General features: G+C 36.2%; 1 protein-coding gene across 1 annotated transcript in view; it reads right to left on the reverse strand.

The window, feature by feature from the left end:
- Positions 1–2,210: 2,210 nt before the first annotated feature.
- Ugt50B3 (UDP-glycosyltransferase family 50 member B3) overlaps positions 2,211–12,053 on the reverse strand; it is a 33,845-nt gene continuing 24,002 nt past the window's right edge. Inside the window, exons 8-13 of the mRNA XM_070651642.1 lie at positions 5,759–5,953; positions 5,061–5,364; positions 4,752–4,814; positions 4,586–4,679; positions 2,668–2,790; positions 2,211–2,605 (exon numbers count right to left, since the gene is read on the reverse strand). Of these exons, the coding sequence (XP_070507743.1) occupies positions 2,476–2,605; positions 2,668–2,790; positions 4,586–4,679; positions 4,752–4,814; positions 5,061–5,364; positions 5,759–5,953 (909 nt within the window). The 3' untranslated portion in view covers positions 2,211–2,475. The remainder of the gene's footprint in view (positions 2,606–2,667; positions 2,791–4,585; positions 4,680–4,751; positions 4,815–5,060; positions 5,365–5,758; positions 5,954–12,053) is intronic.

Genomic DNA, 12,053 nt, shown 5'->3' on the forward strand with positions numbered 1-12,053 from the left:
CAAAAAATAAAATAACATCCATGCGACAATATCATATACTTCTTCCCACATCTTTTCATATTCAATTACTCATGTTGAGCGATTAAAGGCGCATTTGCTGGATGACAGCATATCAATCAATTTTGTTGTGCTTTAATTACCTAGAATGCTTGAATTTCTAACTCTACTAATTAGCAAATTCTAGTAATTTTCATATTTCTTGGGAGGAACCTTGAATCGAGATGAAATCAAAAGTATTCGAGATTCGGAGAAAGACAAATGATGGGCGGAAAGTCAAATGCTACGCAAAATAACAGAATGTTGTTGTGGTTTCTATTATTCTTCAATTTTGTACATAATTCAGCACACGTTTCCGTTATTATATTACGTTAGGAATGACATCTTGGATCCCGTTGGATCTATCCCCATTGTTACAAATTTTCTGGGAAAAAAGTTACCTGTTAAATATACAAAGAAGCCGATAGATTCTCAATTTTCTTCAATTGCATGGGCCAAGATATATTGATGCGATGCATGAAACACAATTTGTGTGTCGCGAGCACACAACTGCGTTGATGTAACTAGAAACAACGAAAAAGTTCTCAAATCCCAGAAGTCAAAGTCTACTCTGAATTTGGATGAAAAAATCGATCCTATCCTGATCGGCATATATTGAAATGTTACATCCACGATGATGTGGTGGCAGCATACTTAGAAGCAAGTGGTAATCACTTGGCAAATTTGGCGCCAATCGAGTATGCTTTTGCAACGTTGGAGCCGACATCGAACTTAGCGAAATCCAACTAGATCTTCGCAGAATCAAACCGGGGTCGTTAACATATTATGGCGACATTCTGCTACTCGACCAACGCTTTTAGTTGACTACCTAAAACATTTCATAAACCACTCCTGAAATATGAAGCTTATAAATATGCTTTCTCGCTATCGGGATCGGGATCGGGATATCCCGGGAAATCCCGAAAATTTCAATCCCGATCCCGATCCCGATCCCGAAAATTTATCGGGACCGGGATTTCGAGAAAGCATACTTATAAACAAATGACATAATTCTCGAACAACAGATAAATGAGAAATCCCTATTGAGTTTTAGTTAACTCCAAACTCCGATTGGATTGCAAGTGGGTGTCAAATTTATCCTTGTATAGCCCAAGATAGACAATCAATTAAAGCAAGCCATAAAAATTCTGTTTTGAGCCAAAAGACAATGATGAATTCAATCGAATTGTAGTAATCAATGTCGTACTGACGCTTAATAACAATAAAGATATGACGACAAAGTTGTATAAGAGTTCATCACGACGTATTGGCGATGGTCAAATAATCATATGACAATTTTCGGATCTATCGTATAATAATAATAATCATCATATGAAGGTCAAAGATGTTTTTATGGATGCTTTTGCAACGTCATCGTCATGATGTATCACTCTAATAAGTTAGGTATTCTTTGTAGATCTGAAAATTCTAATAATGGTACATAATTTTTATGTATCCTGAAAATGCAAGACAGAAGCAATTTTAGCATTCACGGCTTAAGGGCTCAAGCCAGAGTTGTGAAACGGCCTGATTTAATCGGTCGGCCAAAAACGACGGCCGATAAAAAACAATGGCCGATAAAATCGATGAACGACTGGTCGATTCTCTCGGCCGCCGACATTAGCCTTCACAACTCTGGTTCAAGCAATACAATAAAGTGTATGAGAAAGCTGACCAGGTATCGTTCACTTATTACATAACATCACTCTCCCCTAAAAGTATTAAGTAACAAGTGAACACCCGTCTAAATTCTCAATTCAATTACTTTTTGGCATTTCCTGTCATGTTGATAAGTCGACAAGACAACGGACTTTATTCGGCATCATGCCAGTATCATGCTGGCATTTTTCCCACATGTAGCGACTAGGTAGGACTAATACAAAGAATGTTTTAGATCAGTGTTGAGCAACCTATGTTGCGCGACATATTAGTGTGGTGTCAACATTTTTTGAATATGTCATGAACCGCATGTCGTGTCAGGTTTCGGTTGAGGCTTACTACAAAGGTGTGCCGCGAAAAATAAAAGGTTGTCCATCACTGTTATAGATGAAAAGCTCCAGTTCAACTGCGACCTTGATCAATGATAGCACATCTCTTGTTCCACACAACATCATTAAAACATTACATTTTTTCCACTTAAAATTTTAAATTTTTATTGATATTTGTTAATTGACATGAAAGCTTTCTGTCCAAGGAATTTATGTAGGAATTCCAATTCTCATTTATATAAAAAAAAAAATAATAATAAATAAATATTTCATGATTGGAAATGTCATGTTGAGAGAGTCCACAATGTCTTCTTTCTTATCATCATTGTCATCACTGACAGCTTTCAAATTCACATGAAATTAGCCCCATCCCCCAGATTGCTTGTTTATGCGACCGAAAAGAAAACAAAAATGTGTACAAAAAAAAAGAGAGAGGATATGGAGAAGGAATCTATTGCATCTTTAGTTTTGTGGGTTGTATTTTGGTTGTTTTCATTATGTATCTACGGACCAATAATGTAATCAATACAATCAGTCCGATGAAGAAGCATATAACATCAAATGAATAGAATTGCATAAATCTGAAATAAACAATAGAATGAGGAATAAGAAAAATATTTGATACAATATGCCATAACTTTACCCCATATCTCTCCCTGGTGTCTGAAGATGATATGCTCCATTGTGACGTAGAACATATTCTGTCCAATATATTGCTGTTTCAAGTGGTGAAGTTTTTTGATCACGTAGTAATGATTTTCTGTATCTGTGAATATAATACAAAATTATTAAATTATTAGGAATGGCCGAAAAAATGCCCCGAGTGACACAAATATTTGAAGTAACGCCAATAAGCTTCTAAGGATTGGCAAAAGTTCTTTTATTAACACCACATGCTGCGATGTGTCATCTCCATGTGACATAAATGTGACGATGTGCTATCTCAATGTGTCATCTCCATGTGACATTAATGTGGCGATGTGCCATCTCCATGTGACATTAATGAGACCATGTGGCATCTTCATGGGGAATTCATGTGGCAATGTGTCATCTCCATGTGACATTAATGTGGCGATGTGCTATCTCAATGTGTCATCTCCATGTGACATTAATGTGGCGATGTGCCACCTCCATGTGACATTCATGAGACCATGTGACATCTCCATGTGGCAACTATGTGACGATGTGTCTTCTCCATGTCACAAACATGAGGCATTTTCTTGTGGCAGTCATGTGACCATCTGTTATCTCCTTGTGGCATTCACGTGGCGATGTGGTATCTTCATGTGGCAACAATGTGGCTATGTGGTATCTCCATGTGCCAATCAAATGACGGCCTTATGGCTAAATGAATGTATTATCGCATTCACATGATTTCAATATGTCATTAATAAAAGAGCTTTTGGCAGCCTTAAAAGTTCTCTTCCGAAGCCTTCTTCATTTGTGTCGCTCGGAATGTTCAATTGATGAAGGACGCATGTGGTCTTGAAATTCATCATTCATTTATTTAATCGTAATCGATAATTTGGAGGTTATTTTAATCAAAAATTCATCACTATGGTAAGAATAGATCCTCAAGAATAGACCATGATAAATTTCGTGTGGGAAAAATTTATTAAATAAGAATTTTTTTCCGGAAAACCCACAGCAAATCGAAGAATTTTCTAACAACAAATTGAAAATAAAGTCCCCCGGGGCACATTTGGCTCTACGCCTTTTCTCAAATAACATAGTGAATTTCAACCATACAGCACATGATAAAATACTGTCAACACAGCAGTCAAGCGAAAAGTTCAATTTGTAGTGACTGTGGATTGTTGAATTGGGACTGTTTTTTGCACGCATGATCTTGAGGATTCTATCTATCGTTTGGGATACAGATAAGGCCTGTGATGGGCAATGTGTGTGATAAGGGGCACTATGATGTTAAGTCATTACTGAAATTGCACACGATATGCCGTTCATGGAATTTCAAAAACTTTCGGCAAGGATTTTATCCTTTAGGACAACATGTGTGCTGCGGTCTACTCTGGTGTTAAGCTACTATCGAAACCGTACGCGACATGCGGCTCATGACAGTAAAAAAACCTTTGGCAAGGATGCTATCCTTTAGGTCACCGTTTGGAACAGTGGTGGACAACCTGTGTGCTGTGGTACACGCTGGTGTTAAGTCACTCTCGAAACCGTTCGGGACATACGGTTCATGGCAGTTCAAAAACTTTCAACAAGCATTCTATTCATTGAGCAACCATTTAGGCCAGTGGTGGACAAACTATATGCCGCGACACACTTTGGTGTTATTTCACTATCAAAGCCGCACAAGATATGCCGTTGATGGCATTTTCAAATTGGCACATTACTGGACCACGTCACACAGTTTGGACAACACTGCATAAGAACACGAAATTATGATCTGTGCCGGTTGGGATTTAAAATTGAAATTAGGGGGATGCATTTGAAGATTTTGACCGCAAGGTACACCTCTTCTACTCTTGTATACATCCCTGAATTCAATTCCCATTTTGTCACCACGAATACCAAATAAACGCTGCAATACTTACAATGCTTCCTTCCTATAGCTAGGATCATGTATCACAGTATGAATTGCTTTTAACAGTTTTTCTGTTGTGAGAGTTTCCAAATACAATTTGTATGCTGTATATTTTGTAAAATAGAATTAAAATACAATAAAGATCAATTTCCATCAAATGTATGAATTGAGCTTACCGTAGCCATCAATTTTGGCTTTTTCCGAATTGGCATCATGATCACAAAAGACAGGCGCAACAACTAGTCATTAAATTAATCAATTTATTAAGGTATTGTTGTTATTTTAATCAGAGTGTGGCCGTCTCAAATTCGACATTAGATTTTCGAAAAATTCGAACAATTCGAACTCAACTTATTTTAAAATAAAACTTTACGTTAGAAATATAACGGTCAAAAAAAATTTGAATTTTAAATCATATTTTTTTGAAAAAAAAAAATTAACGGTCGTTTTTGAGAAAGTCACACTCTGATTTTAATAAGCTTTACCTCCAGGTGCTCCATGGAAGACCATTTCGTACATTGACAGCAATCCACCATGCGTAATGAATGCTTTAAGCTTTTTATGTCCTAAAATATCCTGTTGTGGATACCATCTCGATATTCTGACATTTGATGGTAGATCATTATGTATTGTTGTGGATTCATATTTCCATAAAATTCGATACGGTAGCTTTGAGAATGTGTGAACTAACAATTTTTGTAAATTATCTGGTGCTGTTTTTACTGATGTACCCATAGATACGTATATAAATCCTGCGTCATTTCCACCACTTATAAAATCTTCCAAATCCTATTAGCATATAAAGAGAAATTTTTCATCAATTTTATTGGATTCAACGGTCAATTGCGTATCTGTTGCATGTGACATGTGACAATTTCCAAGGAAATGCAGCATGTCAATTAAAGGTACAATCCTTACAGCAATCCATGACTTTAAATGACTTTATAAATTATCAAGCAATAGCAGAGTGTGGCTGTCTCAAAAACGAACGTTAATTTTTTTGTAAAAAAATTTTTTGTCGTTAAAATTCAAATATTTTTTGACCGTTACTCTAAATTTTCTTCGTAACGTAAATTTTTATTTTAAAATAAGTTGAGTTCGCAATGTTCGAATATTTCGACAATCTAATGTCGAAAAACTCGAATTGGAGACGGCCACACTCTGAGTAATACAAAATACTCACTTTTGGCAATGGCTGTGCTGGTCGACAATGAATGCATGCAACTTCTGCAACATTAGGCATGAATGCACGCGGATATGATACGGTAAAATGTGAATTTTGTAGTATAAAGCTGACATTCTTTGATATATCATACGGGTGTGGAATTTCATCATCAAGATTCTTACGTAAGCCTGCATGCAGCACGTTGATTACAATCTACAAAAAAAAGAGAGTCATTTGATATTAATACAATTGTGTTACTGTCTATCTATGCGTATGTAAACATTCCTAAACATTAATTTATTTTTAAAGTATGTTTATTGATATACATGCAAGCATGTCGTGCGGACGGACGGAATGTCATGCTGTGACAGTATAAAATTGAGACATTAAATTGTCTTTGGAATCGACTAATTATATTTGAATTAAGCTATTAGCTGTGGATTGATATTTTTAACTGCCTGTGTTATTAGCAATGTTGTGATTTGGACTGACTTTTATTGCCATTATTAGACCAATTGATTTTTTTGGAAAGTCTCAAAATTTAGCCTTGAATGGAATTTAATTTCTGCTATTTTGGATAATGATTAGTGGATCAATAAACAGTTTAAGTAGTTGCAAAACATGTCATAATGTTTAGATGTTGTCCGTGATCATGAGTGTCTGAAATGGCTTGAGGATCAAGACTTTCGAGCGACATAAATGACATCAAGAGGTTGAGTAGAGCCATAAAAGCTCCTTGTTGGAGCCTTCTTCATTCCTGTCACTCTAGTGTGTCTAAGTGAGATGAATAAATCTTAAAAAGCAGGGTACGGGCAGGAACTGCAGTTCTACATTTCCTGCTGTTTTAGATTCGCAGACCTAAAGTTTTCAGTAGTAGCTTGCCGTTCATCTAAGGTTGCAGGACTACGTTTATTGTCTGCAGCCTGTAATCTGCAGTTTTGGAAAAAAATCTATTGAAAAGTCAATTTGAAGATCCAGCCTGACTAAGCATCAGGACATGAATGTTTCTATAGACTCTAGATACAATTTGATACGTTGTAACCTCGAGCGACACAGATGAAGAATGCTTCAGCATGAAGCTTTTAAAGTTTCTTTAAGTTTAACAGCCTTATGGATGCCAAACGGAAGCAACTTCCATTTTCTACTAAGAAAAGAGAATATGCAGAGTCTTTAAAGCTCCATTCCGAATCCTTCTTCATTTGTGCTACTCGGGTATCCCTTCCTTATTGTACTACAATAATCCATCTTTATGTCCTTGATAAAACCAATTCTTCAGATGCTCAAATTGTTCTCCTCACCTTCTCAATATCAACAAAGTCGTTTCAAATGTGTTTGAATTGCTCTACACACAATGACTTACATTTGGAAATGATATCGAAAGATTGTTGTTTTTTCGTACCAGGTATGTGTTACATAGATATTGCGTGTTATAATCTTATTATTTTTATTGTCTGAAGGAAATGTTTTATTTTTGTTTTGTTTGTAAACAAACATGTAGTATTTTTGAACTTTAAATTTTTGAATTTTGAACTTCCGTTAAATTTTGAAAAGTTGAATTTCCGTTATAACTTTTATAGGATTTTCTAATATTTTTTTAGTAACTTTTGGAATTTATACCTTCATGTCTTTGTAACTAGCTTCTCTAGTTTAAAGAGCAAGTTATTTGTGTTACTGACTCGTAAAGCACACGCCGCAGAAATGTTCCAAAATCAGGACCCAAAAGAACTTGACTCTGACCTGAAGCCGAATATCAACGTATCTGGTTTTGGTCTAGAGTCAAGTCAGCCATCCCTGTGTCATGTGGCTTTTGAATGTTCCTGTTTCTGAGTAGATGCTTCACTGATTATAAGGAATCTAATCCCCTTGACCTACTATTGATCAATTACTAGAAATATTCAATCAACATTTCTCAAAATCACTTCCCAAAGCCCAATATTTTCCTAAAAACACTCTTATCCTTCAATGAGTACAACAACAAATTATGATAACAACTTACTTACCACATTTCTATTACTGTCATGATCAATTCTCACTCGAGTCATAACAGAAAAATATTGAAATATCTACCATCGGTGCCCATTATTTCTATTAAACAAATAAAATGTCCCCCCTCATCTCATTCAAGAATGTCAAGTGCTCAAAACAGCATGTCTAGTAAAGGGAACTTTTCATGCTCAAGATTACCGAGTAGCACTATTGGGAGTTTGAGGCAGGGGTGGGTAAGCTGTGTGGCACGGCATTTTGAGAAAGAAATGTCTGGAACCGTATGCCGTGTACGGTTTTGGTCGAGACTTGACACCAAGGTGTGACGTGACACCAAGGTGTGACGTGACATCAAGGTGAGACGTGACACCAAGGTGTGACGTGACACCAAGACACAACACTGGACAACAGTGTTGCGTTGCGTAGCGTTGCGTTGCTGATGGCAAGATGTGAAGGTGCCTGATGCCGCAAACTGATCTTTGCAGCTCGGGGCAGTTCCGTTACATACTTTTAACAACTTTACTTCTTCATGACAACGGCGAAGGAGGAAACTACTCATAATTTTATTTTATCACGTTTGATTCTCTAACCAATGGCATTGAAAGTTTCTGGCATGAAGAAAAACTGTGGATAAATTTTCCTTGTCGTTTCCGAGAACTTTGCTTTCTTACTGACTGCAGTTGCAAAGAAAAATAACAATTCAAGTTTCAGCACTATTGATTTTCTTCGCTGTGGCTTTTGTTTTTGTGGCTTAACGAAGCATGTGACTTGGTGGAGATAAATGTCTATAAATATATACATGAATTCACTTCAAAGGCGAACTTTTTTGTAGCAATATTAACTTTCAGATGAGAATGTTATTTTTTTGAAGATACATAATACTTATGATATTAAAATTTTTTTTGCTGTGGATCTTTGAAATGCTACATTCGCCCACTGATGTTGCTGTAGATTTTGTAAGACTGAGGGGATGTTCGTACATTAATTTTACTAAAACATTGGACTTTAAGATCCATTTTGATCCCATTTTTGTCACAAAATTTATACTACATTTAAAACAATGTTGTTCCTTGAAACAGGTTAATAGCCAAAGGGAGACAATTCTATCCTACGACCAAATAATTACCTAGTAGCATGTTGTGGCAAATTATGTCAAAACCGTAAAATTGGCAGAAATCAATTGGAACGCAGCCGTCAGGTTAACTTTACGTCTTCCTGTTAACGCGTTGCCCAAGCGACGACCTTACAACTGAAGTCCGGATCATCTGGAACATTCCACAAATTCCATAGGATCAACAAATTCTATAAATTTATCTATAGATTCTATGGATTTTTTCATGGATTCCACGAATCAATCCATAATTTCCATGGATTCTATTGATTCTACCAAAAAATCTATAAATTCCATGATTTCTATAAATTTTTCCATGGATTCCAAAAATTCCACAAAATCCATTAAATCCATAGTTTCTGCCAGATGATCCACTCCCTCACAACTGCATTGTGCTGCTCGGAATTCTGTTCAAGATGATAGGGTTGTTAACAAGGAATCTCAAAAAAAATCTCATCACTTCAATGTTCTTTATCCATAAAACATTTGAAAAATTCCACAAAAAATTGCTAGCTACAATATAGACTTGAAAGCACAAAGACGCAGATCAATTTTAGCCGAATATCTGAAACATAACTAAAATCAAATGGCAAACGGAAGCCAGCGTTAGAGTCAGCTTTAGTCGTCATCTGAGGGAGGTCATGGATCACAGTTTTCTGTACGGCCAGCGAGGTAGGTAAGTAAAATCAGGTCAAATCATACTCGGATAATTAAGGTTTCATTATTATCTCATGTATGTTGAAAGAGTTAAATGCAATTGATTGCCTCGATGAAGTAATCGGTAAGGTAATTGACTCAATTTTGATGTGGTAGTTCGAAGGTTGTCGGTTCGAATCCCATTAATTTCCAAATTTGTTGGACAACTTTATAATATACGTTAAATGACAACTTTGATTACTTAATGAACGAGTTCAAGACGAACAAGGAGCTCTGGGTAAAATTAGATTAGGAAACTTGAAGTTTGACACGAAAATTTGGAACAAGAGATACAAAAGATTATCTTTCGAATGAAATATTGATAGAACGGACCTGAAAGTTTCACAATATAGCAGTAGAACAACAATACAAAAGCTGAAAATTGATAAACATTGTTAATCGAAAGCATTGTTAGAGATCCACACAGAGAGTTCAATAAACATATATACTTTGTATGCCAAAAATCGATCCGATAGACCAAAGAGTTCATGGGATTGCTGTGTGAACAACGATGCAAAAGTGTTGGGAATTAGAAACTGGCAGAAGCTATCTAAAGACAGATCCAGCTTCCTGTCATTGCGGAAATGAGCCCCCCCGTGCGCTTTCACCAAGAAATAGGTATGTATGCCAAAAATCAGACATTCAACACCAAATATTGAAAAATTTACCTAAAAACCATCTTCAACATTCTTCATCATCCTAACAACTCTGCCTCTCTTTTCTACCCTCGAAATATTCAAAGTCCCTAAGTGAACGGTCTTTCAAGAAGTATCATTATTTATGCTTCGATTGACATTATATTCTTCAAATAAAGAAATATGTATTTATTTTAATAATAAGAAAAATAATCTCCAAAAATGAATCCCATGAGCTTTTGACCATGAAGCACATTTTGAGTTCATGACCCTTCAAAAGATACATAACATAAACTTAGCTACATCATAAATTGCCAAGATCGAAAGTTTATTGATTGATTGTTGTCATGTAAATAATGTGTAAACTTAAGATATTCGTAAGATAAAGTCATACAGCTTCTAGTGAAATTCAATCAAAAAGTTTAAATCTGTTTGATTTCTTATGAATTTACCAAATTGGAAATAAAATCATACATCACTTGGAAACAATCATTAGATTTGCATCAGCAATCGTAATCAAACCCGAGCGACACATTGTGGCAATGGAGGTCATATGGCAGTGTCATGTGGCAGATGACATGTGTCGTGTGACAGCCATGCGACTTGAAGTATCGATCTTACGTCAACATCATGGCAAAACATTTCCACGTCGGCACCAAACGACATTGTCACATGGCAATAACACGACATTGCCATCTAGTAACCACACGGCATAGCCATATGGCAACCACACGACATTTCCAAACGACAACCACACGACATTGTCATATGGCAACCACACGACATTGGCACATGGCAACAACACGACATTGCCATATAGTAACCACACGGCAAAGCCATATGGCAACCACACGACATTTCCAAACGACAACCACACGACATTGTCATATGGCAACCACACGACATTGTCATATGGCAACCACACGACATTGCCATATGGCAACCATACTAAATTGCCATATGGCAACCATACTAAATTGCCATATGGCAACCATACGACATTGCCATATGACAACCACACGACATTGCCATATGACAACCACACGACATTGCCATATGACAACCACACGACATTGCCATATGGCAACCACACGACATTGTCATATGGTAACCACATGAAAACTACGCGACATTGTTACATGGAAACGACGCGACTGCCAAATTCCACTGATACGTGTCGCTCGGGAAAGTTTGAAAATTTAACCAGTTAAACTGAACGTCATATGCGGATATTCATCATCCATCCAAAAATGTACTTAGAAGCTATTTTTTTCTCGCAAATAAAAATTGACTCAATTCCTTTCCGTCATAAAAAACAAACTTTATAGTTCCAATAGAAATTTGTTCAAGTTCACGGTTGAGTAAACTGGTATTGAAAACGTCATCCACAAGGACGTATCTATAGTGCAAATGAATACTGCATTGATGTGTGTAAAATATATTCTGTGCATAAAATTTACGATCATTCATGCAGTGTAATTGACAAATTGATATTCACTGAATAATTTATTGTTTTTTTTTTTCGGGAATTAAAATCCCAATGGGTGTTTTCATAGCTGAATTGATTCACATGAATTTTTTGGTATGAAACATGAGATACAGATTTTTGAATTTATTGCTTAAAATTTAAAAATAATTCAAATTTATAATAAATATCTTGACTTTGAGCTTAAAACAGGCAATTCTAATAAGATAACACAGGGGGCGTATTTGGGGAGAGGGTAGTGAGCATAGTGATGCTCAAACCTTTTTAGATTATATGGCACTTTGCTATAAAGTCGAATATCTCCCGATAGCTAAGTAATAAAAGCATTCGACCAAAAATTCAAAAACCTGGGTTCGAGTCCCTTCTGACTTTCTGGAAGGTAAAAGAGCTCGTGGACGAACA

Source organism: Chironomus tepperi, unplaced genomic scaffold (genome assembly GCF_022539635.2).
Source record: "Chironomus tepperi strain 1889 unplaced genomic scaffold, CSIRO-AGI_Ctep_v1 contig_465, whole genome shotgun sequence".
Classification (NCBI taxonomy): Eukaryota; Metazoa; Arthropoda; class Insecta; order Diptera; family Chironomidae; genus Chironomus; species Chironomus tepperi.